This window comes from Heterocephalus glaber, unplaced genomic scaffold (genome assembly GCF_053883595.1).
Source record: "Heterocephalus glaber isolate CG9 unplaced genomic scaffold, H.glaber_assembly_v1.0 deba00001532, whole genome shotgun sequence".
Taxonomy (NCBI): Eukaryota; Metazoa; Chordata; class Mammalia; order Rodentia; family Bathyergidae; genus Heterocephalus; species Heterocephalus glaber.
Genome location: NW_028258330.1, coordinates 28,725,539 through 28,743,452, shown reverse-complemented (window position 1 = coordinate 28,743,452; position 17,914 = coordinate 28,725,539). Strand labels below are relative to the sequence as shown.

At 42.2% G+C, this 17,914-nt stretch overlaps 1 protein-coding gene across 4 annotated transcripts in view; it reads left to right on the top strand.

The window, feature by feature from the left end:
- The window catches only part of Tti1 (TELO2 interacting protein 1), a 71,598-nt gene that overhangs the window by 23,929 nt on the left and 29,755 nt on the right, over positions 1 to 17,914 (top strand). For 3 of the 4 annotated variants that reach the window (XM_087188974.1, XM_004867790.4, XM_021246923.2), the window contains 5 exons: positions 4,437 to 4,625; positions 8,062 to 8,210; positions 12,764 to 12,904; positions 14,904 to 15,108; positions 15,377 to 15,464. In XM_087188974.1, the coding sequence (XP_087045100.1) occupies positions 4,437 to 4,625; positions 8,062 to 8,210; positions 12,764 to 12,904; positions 14,904 to 15,108; positions 15,377 to 15,464 (772 nt within the window). Of the gene's footprint in view, positions 1 to 4,436; positions 4,626 to 8,061; positions 8,211 to 8,597; positions 8,900 to 12,763; positions 12,905 to 14,903; positions 15,109 to 15,376; positions 15,465 to 17,914 lie in introns of those variants that run through there. The other variant, XM_087188975.1, reaches the window with a different exon arrangement.

Below are 17,914 nucleotides of genomic sequence, written 5' to 3'. Positions count from 1 at the left end.
TTTTATTCTTTCCAATATACCAAACTGCTGCTGCTGATATTTAGAGGTAGCAGTATCTATGCTAATGGAGAACAGAAATAGCATGAATTATTCATTCCACAGATGGTTGGAAGAGTATATCCAACAGAACTTTCTGTGATGATGGCAGTACTCTATATCTGTTCAGTTCAATACAATAGCTGCTAGCTACATGTGGCTAGTACTACTGGGCAATTGAATTTTCAATTTTGTTTAATTTTAGTAGCCACATGTATTGTACTGGACAGAGCAGATCTGAAAAGTTCTTTTTAACCCTTTAGTTGTGTGAGTCATGGTTTGCATTTCTCATCTTCCATTTGATCTTAAGTGCCTAATGGAAATATTAGCCACCATCAGAATGGCAACATTTTCTATAAGCAAAAGAAACCCTCAACTGGACAATCTTTGATTGAAAAAAGAATACCTGGGTGCCTTTTACCCAAAAAGCTTATCTGCAGTATTTATTTCAGTACTGCTAATATCCTCTGAGGCTGGTAGAAATGTTGTTGACTTCATTTTATCAGGTGAAAAGGCCAAGAACATGTAAAAGAGTTTCTCAGGGAAGGTGTCTGGGGCAGGGACTGTGCTCTGCACTGTAGCTAATGCTATCTCCAACGTTCTTTCATTCACTCCTAAGCATTTATATACAGCACAAATGTTCTCTTAGTCATTCAATAAAGACATATCTCAGACATATCAGCCATATATCAGACACTGATATATGCTAAGTAACAAGGTGCAGCAGTGAACAAGGTGAATAAACTTAGGGAGTTTTCCTCCTACTGCAAGAGAGATGATAAACAAGTAAACAAATGATTAAACAAGCTCACTTCAGACTCTGATAAGCACTGGGAAGGAAATAAGCACCTTGATGCACAGGAATAACAAGGATAGCCACTTTAAATTGAGTGGTCAAGGAGGGCCTCTGATGAAGTGACACTGAGACCAAGCCCTGAAGGATAAGAAAGTCCCCTGTATGTCACATTGTTTTTATGATTTGTAAAAACATTCAGGCAAAGGGAGCCGCAGGTGGGAGGGCCCTGAGGAAAGAAGGGACTGGGGGTATTTGGAGAATGGAAAAGAGATCGTTATGGAGAGAGAATGGTGCAAGATGAAATTGGAAAGGAGGCAAATCTTGCAGGGCCATACAGGCCAAGGGAAGGAGGTTGGACTAAACTTGGCAGTCACTCACAAGCCTGTACCATGGCTAATAGGTAGTGGGGAGGCAGCTGTGAAGAAGACCCACCAGGGCCTACCCTCATGGAGCCCCTCCTCAGACGGGCTGGCCACTTAGGCATTGCAGGCAAGGACTGGCTTTCATGGGCCAAACAGACCTGCCTTTACTGCTTTAAGGAACTACACTACATTTCAATTTGAGATTTAAACAAATTCAGAAAGGCCTATGAAATACATCCTCTTGGGAGACATCTCAATTTAAGTCTTAAAAATTGAATTGCCTTATTACTGGTGTCTTTGGTCATCTCTGAAGGAAAGTGGTGCAATCCTGTGTTTTAATTGAGGAAAGAGGGGCTTGCAGAAAGGAAACTGAGGATGGTTAACATTGACTCTGGAACAGCCTAGGAAAACAAGCAAAGTTGGAAATAGCTTTTCTGCAAGTTTTGAAATAACCCAGAATACATTGCATTTTGAATAAATAGTAAATAGTAGAATTGATAGTTATTCATGAATGAAAATAGCACTTTATGCTGGCATTTCTGTTTGTTGTCTGACTGATTGGTTGTCCAACTGATTACCTCTCTTTTAAAATGGAAGTGAGCCAGGCACAGTGGTGCATGCCTGTAATCCCAGCACTTGGGAGACTGAGGCAGGAATATAGATACAAGTTCAAAGGCAGCCTGGACTGCATAGTGAGTTTAAGGCCAGCCTGAACTACATAGTGAGACCTTGTCTCAAAAATATAAATAAAAATAAAGTAAAAGTGGAAGAGTGCTCTCAGAGAACTGAGAGGTCTTAAAGCCCAATACGTGTTTTAGGAAATTAAGTTATCCAATACACACTGTTTCACATGCATCAACTAAGAAAGCAAGAACCATCAGGTAACCAGGCACTTCTGCCTATAATCTCAGCTATTCAGGAGGCTGAAGCAAGAGGATTGCAAGTTTGAGGCCACCCTGGGCAACTTAGATCCAGGCTCAAGAATGGATGGATGGATAGATAAACAGATATAATAGAAAGATAGGTAGGGCTGAGGATGTGGTACAGACATAGAAGGCTGCTGCATTTTTATGGCTGCATCATATCCCATTGTGGCTGCACCATAGTTTGTTTAACCAGTCCTGTCTTGGTAGGTGTTTTGGTGGTTTCTAATCTTTTACCACCACACACACACACACACACACACACAAATACACATCAGTGAATATCCTTGCAGGGCATTTTGAACACATCTCTGTATATCAGTAGGATAAATTCCTGAAAGACATGCTGGTTTAAAAGGGTATTACATTTTGAGACTGGGGATTTAGCTCAGTGGTTCCGCCCCCTGCCTCACAAGTGCAGGGTCCAGAGTTTGATCCCGGGTACCAAAAAAAATAAAAGGGTATTACATTTTAATTTTTGATTGAGAGGATCAAATTGCTCCTAAGAGATTATACCAATTTAAATTCCATCGCCAATGTAAAAGAGTGCCAATTTTGCCATGCCTTTACCCATACTGTACATTACCAAGCTTTTGATCTTTGCTAATCCGATAGGAGAAAAACAGCACCTTATTATAGTTTTAATTTGCATTAAGAGTGAGATTGAGCTTCTTATGTTCAAAAGCTATTTGTGAACAAAGACATTTTAATGTCTGGCACTAGCCTTGAATCTAGAAATAATCTTTGTACAATATCTAATCCTAGCCACGTGAATTCTGGGTCCAGCCTTTAACTGTTTGGGAACCAGTCCTTTAGAGTGCACTAAGTACCTGATTTACACCTGGAGATGGTGCATTGAAGAAATGTCATAATTGATCCTTATATACAGAAACCTCCAGATACTGGATTGAAGGCTCTCATCTCAAGCATTTGCTCTTAGCTTCTCCCATTTGTCTGGCCCCATCGTTTTGCATCTGCTGTTACTCTGGCTCTGTGCAGACCTCCTTTATGAAAAGGAGATGAGCAGGTGGTAAAGATCATCAGAGTTTTTTTCTCTGCAATCTACAAAGAGAGGGTGCTGGACCAGAGCAACAATTTAAGTATTAAGAGCCTTTCTTGAAATGAAGCTTTTAGGGGACCCCAGGATACAAGAAACAGTTGAATTAGAACTGCTCTGTTAGGGCTAGGGATTTAGCTCAGTGGTTTTGCCGCCTGCCGCGCAAGAACAAGAACCTGAGTTTGATCCCCGGTATCAAAAAAAAAAAAAAGAACTGCTCTGTTAAGGAATAAGAGACTCTGGGACACCCCATTCCCCTTAGCCTGCTGCCTCTTGCTATTCTCCCTGTGGAGATCCCTGGGACATCTCTGCAGAGCCCTAGGGCCCCTCAAGGCACAATGTGAAAAACATGTGAGTCTGTAGTGTTGAAGGTTTATTCTGTGATGACATATCAGAGGTACTGGAGCATCACCAAAGGGAAAGCTTTGGGGAGAAAATGGCCAGCCTTCTGAAGCATTTTATGTTAGAAATACACTGTCAGTGTTCATTCTTAAAGTTCTGTAGTCTGTCATCTGCTAATGAATAGATATCCTGTACTCAGAATTTGTCACTGTACCTGTTCTTCAATCTTGTGTTTTTTCATTCAGCATGTATTTTGAGCACCCATGCTCTGCCAAGTATATTGGAGTAGAGAGTCTAATGGGAGATTCCGCAAGCGCAAGGACCCGAGTTCGATCCCCAGTACCAAAAAAAAAAAAAAAAGAGTCTAATGGGAGATTAAGATACCAAACAGTATACACAGTTATAAATTGTAATGAGTTGATAGGAAAGGAATGAACATAATGCTACATAGTAAGACCTTGCATAAGTGACCCAAGTTAGATTGAGGGGTGAAAGGATGGCTTACTGGGCAAGTTCTAATTTTACTGAGACATGAAAAGTGACTTGGAATTAGCTAGTTATAAAAATTAAGGGGGGGGGGGCGCGGGGATTTAGTTCAGTGGTTCAGCCACCTGCCTAGCAAGCACAAGGTCCCGAGTTCGATCCCCAGTACTAGAAGAAAAAATTAAGAGGGGAAATACTTCGGACAGCAAGTATAGCACATGTAAAGGTTCTGAGGCAGGAAAATTCTTGGTGCATTGGAGGAGCTAAAAGATAGTAAATAATAGGTCAACTGAAGTGGTAGAAGATGAGCTTGAAGAGGCAGGCAGGCACTAGATGGCATGGAGGCCTCACAGGACATGGCAAAGAGCTAATTCTACTTAAAATGCTAATGCCAGTTACTAGTGACCAAGGTGATCATTATAACATCTTATCTACAGCCCAGTGGTTCCCAGAAACAAGTTACATCGGGCAACCCCAAGATCAAAGTTTAAAGGAGGAGGGAAGTTATTTGCACCAAACTCTTAAGAATAACACTACAGCTGAAGACATTGAACAGTTTGTGCTAGACTACCTCAAAGAGAAGGATGTGGCAGACGGAAATGTCTTGGATTTTGACAGTGATGAAGGTAATTATTACTTATTTTGTCTTAGTCATTTCTTTCTTTTTAAAAATAGATGATTGTAAAAACAGTGAAGCATCATTCCAGAAAGTTTGGAAATTTCAGAAAGTCACAATCTCACAATTCTCTTTTTTTTTTTTTCTTTTGGTACCGAGGATCTAACTCAGGACCTTGCGCTTGCAAGGCAGGTGGCAGAACCACTGAGCTAAATCCCTGGCCTGTCAATTCTCATTTTTTATGCAATATTTTTCCGTTTTTCGGGGTATAAACCTATTTTTACATGGTCACAGTCATAGTTTTTGTTTTGTTTTGATGTGTGGTGCTAGGGATGGAACTAGGGCTTCATACATGCTAGGCAAGCTCTTTGCCATGGAGCTACACCCCCAGCCCCCTGCAGTCATGGCCATAGCATCATTCCCTTCTTGTGTCTAGTTTTAAGCAATGCTCCATCTTGCTGTAGAGATTTCATAATTAATGTTTCAATAGCTGTTACTAAGTACTCCTCCTTAGGAAGTGTTTTTTGCTTCTAGCTTTCACTGTAGTGAACAGTGCTACAATGGTTGGTTCTATACATGTGAGCTTTTCCTACTTCTGGCATATTTCTTTATAAATTTCCAAAAGTGAGATATGTGGATGAAGGGTATGAACATTATTTAATGCTTGCCAAATTGCCTTCCAATAAGGTGATACTGATTTATACCTTTCCTTCAGCAGAACAGTATTAATACTGGTTTCACCACTTCCTCGCCAACATTGACTATTACCAATTTTACTTTTCCTAATTTATAAGTTTAAAACAATGATTGTTATTTTACTTTGCATTTCTTTGATTACTGGCAAAGTGAACCCATTTCTACATGCTTCTTTTCTAACATCCCCCCCCTTAGCCCCCTTATCTGTTCATATGCTTTGCCTGTTTATTTATTGCTAAGAAGAGATTCCAGTGTTTTTTCTTACCTATTTATATGATAAAGGAAAAGAGAGTTCAGGCTAGTAGCAGCTCTGGTCTCTTGTTTTATTCACAAACTCAATCTGGAGCTTCAGGTCAAAGAAAGATTAATAAATTATTAGAATCTCCTCTGCAAATATAAAATGCCAAGTCATAATGAGCTTGGTGGTCCCAGAACTATCCTAAATCGAACTGAGTCCCAAATTAGTTTGTTAGGTTGGAATTGAGCAGATTTCTTTCTTTCTTTTTTTTTTTTCCTTCCCTCCAACCCCAATCTGGATTCTGAGATTCTAGTGAACTGAAGCCAGTACTTCTAGGATAATGGGAAATAATGGCTCGTTGCATTAACTACAGTAAATTCTTTCTAAATAGCAGTGAAACATCACAAGGTCTAAATAATGATTGATGCAGAGTTGAGTCATTGCCATCCCCACAGACAGAATTTTCTTGTTTAGAAATCTGTTGGGGTTTTTCTTCTTAGGTTTGTTTCTTGACACAACCAAATGTGCTCCTCACCCAAACCTGGGAGGCCCTGAAGAAGGGAAAGCATCTTGAACCTTCATAATCCAGATTTGCCTTTCTGGTTTAAAATTCAGACACTGTCCATTTCTTTAAGATTAGAATCTTCTTTAAAAAAAAAAAAAAAGATTAGGATCATCTGGTTCTAGTGCATTTTGTAGCTAAGCAGACTCAGTGAATCAAACCCTCTTCCAAAAACAAAGTCCACATCTCTCAAATAACATTCTGCAATAGGTAAATTTCAAATGACAAATATTTCTCTGGGGAAAAAAAACATAGGCCTATCATACACACAATTATCGTTCATCAAATACATACCATGTACTTTGGCATTATAAAGGATGTTTGGCTTGATATTGGTTTGACATGAGTGTTTTGTTTCAACCACATAAATGTACTATACCTTCTATATCCAAGATCTCTTTCTCCAAGAAATCCAAGCATTCTGCAAATGCATTTTCATTTATCTTCTCAGCACCTGTTAGAGACAGGTAGAGCCTCTATTGTAATAGTCTATTTTTCCAGCAAAGGAAACTAAAATGAGAAAAACTTAAGGGAGCAACACAGCTCAGTGGAAATGAGCATAGCTAGTAATTAAGGGTTTAGGGACAAGGATGGGGTATGTAAGCAGAGGAAAAATTTTCAGGCTAGAGATTTTGGCCTGGGTTTCATACAGTTCTCATCTTAAATTGCAAGCTTAAACCTATCTCATGCAACACAGTACTCTAGGTAGTGAGAGAATGGTAATAGCTGGCAGTCCTCTCCACAAACAGATGAGATATATATCTGTTTGAGATATATATCAGGTGAGGTAATGTGAAAGTTGCTAATAGGTTGTGGAGACCAGGCTTGTACTGATCTCTGACTGAACCTTATTCACTATGTACTACACTAGCCGGCCCTGGTCTCCTCTCTCGTACAAAGATGAGAGTCTTAATGCTGGCCACTAAAAGATCTTAAAGGCTGGCAGAGAAGATATATATCAAAGGAAGAACTAGAAGAAAAGAGCAGAAGGCAGAGAAAAGGCCAGCTGGGGACATGCCCAGCCTCAGGGTTCCAAATTAGAACTCTGCCCTTTGTATGTTTCTATTTTAAATATTCATTAATTGAAATTTAGAAAAGACCAAAAGTATAGGAAAAAATTTTAAATCATCTGTTATAATCCTGTCAATGTTCATATTTTCTTGTACTTCCTCCTATGCAAAAATTTATATAATGTTCATGCTTGTATACAATTTTGTACCATATTTTTTCTTTGGAACACTATATTATTTCATAAGCATTTTATCTTGTCATTAAAACTTTTACTAAGCATAAATTTAGGAACCTTGTAACATACCATTGTATGGATATACCATGATTTATATACCCATTTTCCCTTGAGTGGACATACAGGGTATTTTAGTCCATTTGTGGTGCTAGAACAAAGTAGTTAAGACTGGATAATTTATGAAGAACACAAATTTATTTTCTCACAGTTCAAGATCAAGGTGCTGGCAGGTTCACTTATCTGGTAAGGGTTGTTCTCTGCTTCCAAGATGGTACCTTGTCACTGTGTCCTCCCTAGGAAGGAGCACTGTGTCCTCAGTGGTAGAAGGCAGAAGAGTAAGTGAGCTACATGAAGCCTGTTTTATAAAGGCCCTGATCCTATTCACAAGAGGTGGAGCCTGTAGCCCAGTAACCACTTACGTGCCCCACCTCCTACTACTGTCACATTGGCTGTTAGGTTTCAACACTAGAATTTTGGAGAAGACACATTAAAACCATGGATAAGGGTTCTTCCCAATTTGTAGCTGGTACAATTAATGATGCCATAAACATCTTGACTTCTACACCTTGGCCCAAATTTCAGAGGATTTCCTGAAGATCCTTCCCTAGACATTTTCCTTGCAGTCCTGCCCTAAATCTGAAGCTGAGGATCAAGCTGGGTAGGAGCACCTCTTACAAAACACTGTTACTATGCTCTTCTTGCAGAGAAGCTGTCAGTCCCTCCAACGTTGGAGGAGAATGACACTCTTCCAGATGTGGAACCACCACTTCCAGTGCATATCCAGATAGCCAAGGACGTGATGGAGCGCTGCATTCACTTGTTGTCAGATAAAAATCTGAAGATCCGCTTGAAGGTCAGTGTGCGTTCCCTTCTTTGCATTTACAGAGAGGCAAGACTGAAAGTGGCCTAGTTGGCAGTGGCTGCATGAATGAGCATGCACCTTCCCATATCCCCTGGGCCATGTGTGGTGGCCATGAGAAGGCATAAAGAGGAATTTATCTGTGGGATGACACTTTCATGTCTTCCTTTACCAACTCAAATGCCAGAAGGGAGCTGATCCTTATTAAAAACCACAAAGTTTTTGAGATTCGTTGACTTTCCAAGGGAAAGAAAATTATGTGCTTTGAAAGAATGTCATTATTTGAGCTGACAATGCAGAATGCAAGTTTCAATTCTTGGAGGTGGTCATTCTTCCAAGTCTGACCCTTAATCTTTGTCTCTGTTTCTATTTTTGTCCTAGGAAAAACTCCAACACTTTTCATATCACATTCTCATTTGCAGGCGGTTTGCCAAGCAAGCACCCCATCAGCAAGGACTTAAAATACACAGCACTGACTCAACACAACAGCGCGGTGGAGAGGTAGCAGGGGCCAGGTTTTTTGGAAATGCTTCAGAGACCTTCTGCCCAAAGGAAAATGCCTTCCTCTCCATTCCAATCAGGAAGGAGAAATGACCACCTTAGTTGCTCATTGGTGGCCCTGGGAGCATATTGCCTTGCTGAAGGATAGGGGGCCATGGTAGGAAACACTAATCCATAGATTATCTCAGATCTTAGGGTCCGTACTGTGGAGTTTGTTTAGTCTTCCTGAGATATCTGTTCACCCAGCAAGCACTTTCTGAGTGCTTGTTAAACGCAAGGATTTAATGCAGGTGCCTGGTTGATATATTTGGCAAACTCCTAAATGTCTTTTAAGATCTTCCCTGTTACAGGGGTTTTGTAGCAGCTTTATAAACACGGTAGTCATTAAGAGAATCAGTAGTGGAGTCAGGCCCTACATAACTAAATATCAAATCTTTGAGCCGGGTGTGGTAGTGTACATCTGTAATCCCAGCACTCGGGAAGCTGAGGCAGGAGAATCACCATGAGTTCAAGGCCAGCCTGGACTACACTGAGTTCAGAACAAGACCCTAACTCAAAATAAATAAATAAATAAATTCTTTGTTCTGCCCCTTACTAGCCAGGTGACCATAAAATTAGTTCACCAAGTTGAGCCTTAGCATCTTTACATGTAACGTGGAGATGAGGATACCTGCCTCACAGGTTGTTTGTTACAAAGAGAAAACAGCACAAGTTATGGCATATACTCTCCTTCATTCTCTCACGAAATGCTATTGAAGACTTCTGAAGGGCAAACAGAGCATATAGAAGGGAATGCTGCAGGCATGATCCATGTCTTCATGGAACTTCATGTCTGTTTGGGAAGAGAGGCAACTCAAAAACACACAGGGCCGGAGATTTAGCTCAGTGGTTCAGGTGCCTGCCTCGCAAGCACAAGGTCCCAAGTTCGATCCCCGGTACCGAAAACAAAACAAAACAACAAAAAAAACCACACACACATCCAGGTGAAGTAAATACTATTAAGGTAATAAGCAGGTACTATGATAGAAAATAGTAATTCATTTATGTGCAGGGATTGATCAAAAACGTGTGTGAGCTGGGCATGATGGCACATGGCTATAATCCCAGCACTCAGGAGGCTGAGGCAGGAGGACTACCTTGAGTTCAAAGCCAGCTTGAACTACACAATGAAACTGTCTCAAAAATAAAGAAAATACAGTATGTTTTTAAATTTTTTAAACTGTTACAATAAAAGATATATTGCCATTAATCCCCCTCAAAATACTCAGCCTTGCTTTGGACATACTTACCCCATCATTTTTGCCACTTTCTGAATCACCTCTAGAAGTTTTTTGTGTCTTTAGTTATGCCATTGCGGCTGCCTCCGTGCCCTGAGTTAATTCAAAACATTGACCTTTCAAGGTCATTTTGACCTTGAGGAAGAGCCAGAAGTCTCATGGTACCAGATCTGTAAGTAAAGTGGATGAGGACACATTATAATATTTTTTTCAGCCTACCTTACCATTGGATGGCACTGTATTTTTTTATCACATCTTGTAAAGACACTCACAAAAGAGGACTTCTAGAATCACTTCAGAAAATGGCAAAAAGTGATGAGACAAGTGTGTTTGGAGAGAGGAGGATATTTGGAGGGGGGTTCATGGCATCTTTTATTATGATGTTTTAAAATTTCAGTTACTCTTTGTACTCTTTAGCAAGTCATGTTGAGCAAGACAGAGCTTACATTTGATTTAGACTAGGTCATCTCGGAAGACTTTCTGAGGTGGTAACATTTCTACCGGTTGAGGAGCCAGCCATGCAAAGGGACACAGGGAGAAGAACAAGCAGAGGGGAAAAATGTGCACCTTTGAGTCAGCAACAACTAGTGTAACTTGTCCAGTTAATGACAAAATTCAAATTCAAAGCCACTTTCAGTATACTGCCCTGCTGTCCACAGCACTGCTGAACTTTATTTTATTCCCTTGCCTTGTGAGCCACCTCCCAAGGACGGGGCCTCTTCAGTTTGGCATTTCTCTTCCTGTCTGTGTGGACCAGTGCATAGAAGGTTCCCAGTAAAGCTTAATGTTGGCGAACTTCACGCTTCCTTTCTGACTCCAGTGTGTACCTCACGTGCCCTGTGAAGGCTGGGTCGTCCTTATGAAACCTGCATCAGTAGTCATACTCACCACTACCTACGATATAGATGTGTTCAGTACACCTTGGGATGTAAGATACCTGGAAACAAATTCTAAAGGAATGTAAAAAATCAGTTTACATGTAGGCCAGCCCAAAACTTTCTTGTGAGGTTGGCCTGTACCTCAGCTGCCTGCTTGGCTTCTCCAGGTAGCAGTCACAGGACTTGAATCCCACCCAGCCTTTCTGCTTTTAACTCCTCCATCACTCTCGCCTCATTCAGTGACACCACTCCCTTTCATTTGCTATGCCTGAACCCAAGCAGCTTCACCTGACACCTCATTCCCTCCCCAATATCCAGTCATGCTACAATTTAAGTCATTTCATCTCTAAAACAGATCTCAAGTCCTTTCATTTCTCTGTCTCTCCTACCATCATATAGCCATATCACTTTGCTCCTCTCATGGAGACATGTGTTGTGGCCTAGAGAGCCACCTCTCTTCCCTCTGCCCCTTTAAGTCTCTTCTTCACTCAGCAACCAGAAAGATCTTTTTTTTTTTTTAAGAGTAGGAAAAATTTATTTGGAGAAAGAAAGCTGCCTAAGAGAGACAGAAGGGGGACTGGAAAGTGGGTTGCCTGCCCATCCCACTTTTCAAAGATGTTTTATACAGCAAAGCTATGTGATGAGGTGGGTACAAAGTGGGACAAAACTATAAAACCCAATGGAAATTTACAAGGTGGGCATGAGGTGGGGCAAAACCATGACCAACCAATAAGATTACAAGTACAGTCACCGAGGTAATATTGATTAAATGGGGGAGCAAGTCACGTAGCAAGCCTACAAGGATTTTCAGTAAAGGTGGGTGGGAGTCAGGGATATTTCCTGGAAAGGCTGGGTTAAGACCATGGTCCCCCACCCAGGTGATTGATACCTATTTAGAATATCAGTTACTGCTATTCATCCTACGTGAGTGTGATAGTTTCTCTTTTTTTACAATTTTGGCCTTCAGTGACTGTGTCTTCACTGTCCTCCATGTTGGCTCCTCCTGGGCTGACACCTTAAGGGAGGCCCTGTCGACCTGCCAACAAGACATCTAATTAAATTACCTATCTATAATATTACCCCCTCTGAAGAAGCACCCCTAACTGCTATGAGGGGGCAAAGGGCAAAGACAGGTCTGGCTACTTCCTGCTGAAGAGAGTTGTACTTGTGATCAGCAGTTAAAGTTACTCTACAGAGGGTCTATCTAAAGGCCTTCTTCAATGGGTGCCAGGCATTGTCATCTTGGTAGCTGTATAGCTTTGAGTCTGGAGGAGACAAAGCCAAAGAAACAGTTAAGAACACATGGGCCAAATTATAAGGTCAGCAGGATTGCTATGAATATAGCCAACAAGTGTCAGACCTTCTTAAAACATGAATCATATCATGTCACTTCCCTGCTCTCTTGAGTGGCTCCCCACCGACTTAGTACAAAACAAAAAGACTCTCAACGTGACCCCATCTGGGCCCATCCCTGTCTCACTCCTCCTGTGTCATAGTCCACACTGCTCATCTGCTCATCTTCTATGTCTTTTATGTCTTATAAAACCATCCTAACAGTCTGTATGCTTTAGCTCTTTCCCTTAGTTTCTTTGCATTTCACCTTTTATTTTCCTTCTTGATTTACTGTAATTGGTAATCTTTTTTTATTTTTTTTTTTGGACATTACCTAATTAAGGTCTTTATTCCATTACCTTGAGCACCTTAAAGGCAAGAAAGCATGTGTATTTCATCCCTGTGTGTCACCCTAGTACTGACCTGGCCTGTAGTCAGAACTGAGTAAATAGTTACTCAGTTAATGCATTGGTCAATCGTATTTTTTAAGTAGTGACCTGATCCTAGGTATCTGGTTTCAAATTATTGCTGTCTGCTAAAATCATGTCTTTTCTTTCAGGTCTTAGATGTGCTGGGTTTATGTGTGATTGTTCTGCAATCATATAAGAACCAGCTGCTTCCCTTGGTTCATCGGGCCTGGCCCTCACTCGTGCACCGACTCACAAACGATGACCCCCTGGCAGTGCTCAGAGCCTTCAAGGTACTGCATTGATGCCGCACTATCCACCATGGGGATAGACATCATAAGCACAGAGCTCACTGGTCTCTTTTGCATTGCTTCTCTTTATCTGATTGCACTGTCACAGACCTTGAAGAAAGTATAGAAAACTAAGAAAAGCACAAAGAAGAAAATAAAAGTCATTTTCCTCTTGCATTTGAATCAAGGTGAACTAGGAAAGCAAAGGGCTACCAGTATTTATTGAACATCTCTAGTGTGCCAGGAAGTGAACTTAGCATTTCCCCACACACAAACTCATCTCACAACTGTGCAAGGTGAGTATATTATGTCCATTTTCAGTATAGGAGGAAACACGCTCAGAGAAGCTAAAGTATCTCAAGATCATACAACTAGTAAGTAATAGAACTCAGATCTGTGAGTTCATGCTCATGTTCATCGCACTGCCCAAAAGTCAAGGTGAAGGGGCCTGTGTTCTAGCCCTTGGCATCCTCTGCCTAGCCAGACAGCTGGGCAAAGCCCTTGACCACCCATTTTCAGGTGGTGCTTAGGAATACCTCCCCACCTTCTTTGCAATGCTGTCAAGGATAAAATGGGTCTCTGGTGAAGTGCTTTGGAAAGCTAAAAGCTCTGTAGAGATGTAAAGTGTTTCTCTCCCTGTCTTAGTTTGGCTCATATTAGCACATGTATTTTGGCTTATTTATATCCTTCTTTATTCTAAAAAGCACTTTCAGTATCCTGCAGAGATACATTACCATGGCAAGCTGGCATAAAGTAGAAGTAGGTGAGCAAGCTGAGGCAAAGAAGAAAGATGTGTAGGGACATAAGATGAATTTGAGAACACGATGAATATATTTGGCAAAAGAAGTTTGATTTTCTGTAAGACTTTTCATACAATGGCCCAAAATGTCAGTTTACATTCAAAACACAAAATTGTTAGTATTTTTTTTCAAAGCAGAATGTATAAAATAGTGGGTGTGTGTGTGCTTGTGTGTGTGTGTGTGTGTGTGTGTGTGTGTGTGTGTGTGTAGAGAAAGAAGGAAGGAGGGAGGTATTTCTAAATTCTACTCGGATGTGCTGTTTTCCTTCACAAAAATTAATAGGCTATCGGAAATGACAGCAAGTGTAGAAAAATGAAAAACAGATGTGTGTGCCAAAACTGAAGCTGTATTTTCCACATGCAAGCACATTGATGGCACCTGAGGTCTACAAACCCCGTGCAGTCCAGCTGAGGGACCGCAAACGAGTGCCTTCCCCTCTGCAGAGTGGGCAAATGCTTGTGCTGGTTATGCCTTGCTTACTGATTTTTAAAGAAATTCCTATTCTGCTGTATACTCAGTCTTGTGCAGCAGGGCAAAACGTTTCAATATGTTCTGCTAGAGAAAGTTTAAAATGGGACATGCAAAGAAACTGCCTGTTGTGAAAGATAGAATGAGAGTGATGTACATAAGAGATTGTGTGGTTGAACAGAGGGAACATGGAGTCCACTTCAGCCACAGGAACTGGCCTGGGTTCAGCCAGGGCCCTCAGCCTCCCCACCTCCTTCACCTCACTCCCCCACCCCACCCCATGCCTGCACATGGCTGAGCCTTAGCACTTGTGTTTGCTCAGCAAGCTAGGCTTAAAAGCCCACGTCTTTTCTCGAGGGATGTTAGGAAGATTTCAGAGATGATCTATGTTAACTGCTTTAAGCTCTTTTTTTTTTTTTAATGAAAAAAGGGAGGAAAATCAAGGTATTAATCATATTATTCATCCAGCCCAAGATTCCTCTGAATTATTCTCCATGTAATCTGTATTTATGGATAGAAGCAGCTGTGCCTTAGGAGCAGAGACCTCTGAATTCATAACTGTCAGAATCACCAACCATGGGCAAGGAATTAACAGCAGTAATTCTGTTTTGTTTTATGTTTTTTTTTTTTTTTTTCCAAGTAGAAACCTAGATGGAATTGAATTACCAAGCATTCTTTAGCCCTCTTACTGCCCTGGCAATGTTTAGCCAACAAGTTGGGGACTGTTTCTGCAGGCTTTGTGCACCCTGGGAGGCAAGTGTGGTGATTTTCTTCGGAACCGGTTCTGCAAAGATGTCCTACCAAAGCTGGCTGGCTCCTTAGTTACCCAGGCTCCCATCAGTGCCAGGGCTGGACCAGTTTACTCACACACCCTGGCCTTCAAGTTGCAGCTGGCTGTCTTGCAGGGTCTAGGCCCCCTCTGTGAGAGACTGGACTTAGGTAGGTAACAACTCACTTCTCCTGGACATAAACCCTATGTCCTGTCTCACCCCTGCCTCATGTTTGTGCCCATCCCCTCCCTTCATGTCATCTCCATCAGTCTTACTTTGGCCCCATTTGTCCATCTGTCTTGCATTTCCTGACTCACAGGATGGAGGAAAGATCTCAGGGAATGTTGCCCAGCTGCTCCAGTTTCCCCAGACAGCAGTTGGTTACTGCTTATCGCAAATGAGGGGGCCAATGCTTGTTTTGTTTTTCCTCTCTGCAGGTGAGGGTGACCTGAATAAAGTGGCTGATGCCTGCTTGATTTACCTCAGCACCAAACAGCCCGTGAAATTACAAGAGGCTGCCAAGAGGTACGTCTGCTTGATCACCCACATCTCTTTACGTTTGTTCTAAATTATAGATGATTTGCTAATGGCAAGCAGAGCTGAGGCATCTCTGCTCTCCTTTCTCTCCTCGCCAGGTTAAGGTGATTTCTTCAACTGTGCCATCTCTAAAGATAGTACTTTTACTAGATGCATATCCCTTTATAAGTAACCTTTTCCTCTACTGCAGTGTCCACAACAATTCTATAGGGGCGAAAAGCAGAAAGACCATGAGGGGACTCAGCACCCTCTTGGTTTGAGGGTGAGCCACCTCTGGGTCCTGTTTCTGACACCCTAGTGTCCCATGCCTCACCTCCCTCCACAGTAAAGAGAAAGCACTGGGTTACTGATCTGCCGAACCTCGACTCCACGGAGGCTCTTAGATGATAGAAAATTATATGCAAAATTGGATGTGTTTTCATGCAGGCACATACATGCCTATTTCTACAGTTCATACCATTCATCCAGTCCTACCAGGAGTCTGTCACCCAGAGAAAAGTAACAATCACTCACTGGTCCTTTGCTGATTCCGAAATTACATGATTCTGACTTCCAGGAGCTTTGACCATGCTTCTAACAGAAGCAGCTATTTCTAGTTGCTGGAGTACTAAGTGATTTTTCTCATCAGTTGAAACTCTGACAGAGGGCATCCCCAAACTGCACACTGGCCACCTTTCCCCCATTCTCCTTCCTCATTCTGGAGCTGCTTCTCCTACACACCTGCTCTGGGCCAGGCCGGGACTGGCCTGCCAGCTCCATGCTCCTGAGCAGTGTCTCTCCTCCTTCCTGGGTGTCTGGAGTCAGGGCCCTGATGGGGTAGGTAGGTGCCATGGTGGGGTAGGAGGTAGGATTCAGCTTATTCCCTCAGGAGCTGAAAGGCTGCTCTCACTGTGGAAGAAGGAGAATGACTTACTCTCTTACAACCCTTGTACTCCCTGGGAGTGATGGGAATATCTTTTTGAATTGATTTATTGTCTTTGCAGTTTTTTACTCTTGATTTCCCCAGTAGCCTTTTTTCTTTCTGTCCCTTTCCCATCACATCCCTTAGGCCCAGAATCAGTCATGGTTTCTGGAGCACAGGATGCATCCCAAGGAGCTTCTTGTCCCCAGGCATTCTTATTCCTTAAAGAACCAGCTTACGGGAAAATAGTTCTCCCTGGGTGGTGCCCCAAAGCTTGTTCTGTGATTTAAAGTGCAGCCCACAAACATGATGAATTTATCTTCAAGAAAACTCTGAGGAGCCAGTTACAACTAGGAGTTATAAAGACCTGATTTCCACATTTCTTGTCTCATTCTTTTTTTTACTACCACTGCATCCCATCCTTCAAGTTTAGAGCCATCAAACAAGCTAATATTCACAATTCATTATCTTTTCATCCCTAATTCTCTTTTTTGCGGCTGAAAGCAATTAAACTCGGAATTGGACCTTGCTGAATCTTGAGTTGGTATTCAAGGTGCCTCAGGAGGAGAAACATGCACCCAGACCACTTGACTGCAGGGCCGCCTTTGTTTGCTCCACTGCATTCCAGTCAGGGTTGAGTCAGATGACCTCCCTCTGCCAGGCAGCGGGCAGGGGAGGAAGTGCAAGGTTGATTGCTTATACACACATCATCTGCAAACTGTTTTGAATCCAGGGTGGGGGTGGGGGGGAATCACTGTTGTCCTTCATCAAGAGCTGATTTGGCATCTTGATTCAGAAATTAATAAGCTGTCTAAATGGGAAAAGAAGCTGGCGACAGTAGGAAACCTGGTGTCTTTGTGAGCTGCATTACTGCGCAAAGAGAGGGTGATGGTGGGCTGATTAGTACTGAAGCAGTCACATCCACCGGTACTGTTGAGCAAACCATGTCCCCTGACTGAGATGGAGTCCCCATTGTCCAGCCAGTTTGTCCTTAGTTCTTCTCTTCCCTTCATACCCCACATCCCTTAGCAAGGTAAAGCCTATCTGCCTACTTGGCAAGTCTCTCTTAAAACTGTCTGCTTCTGTTCCTCTCCAAGCCATGCGGCTGGGGTTTACAAAAAGCCGAGCTTAGTATTCAGAGCCAGTGGAAGTCAGAGCTGCCTAGAGATGACTGGTCTCCCTTCACAGGTATTAAGTTCCTCACCCTGCTCCTCTGTCAGCCAGAAGGCTGGCTAAGAAACCAGTGAGGACAGGAGCCTGCTGTGACGCCTCCCTGCTTCTAGAGGAGATGGATGAGCACCATGGCCTGCAGAGTAGGGGTGGGGGTGGGGGCCACCTCAGAGGCCTTCATCGTGTTGGAATGGAGACAAACTTGGCTACACCATGAAAATTTCACTTTATTTTCAGCACACCTGGGTTTTTCCTTCCTCCTATTTGCTTTTTCTGGCTCCAAAGAATGACCAAGACTGTGTTTGCTTTTTTAATTTGTCATGTTAAATATAGCCTTTGTGGCAGGCTTTTACATCAGGCTGTAAAC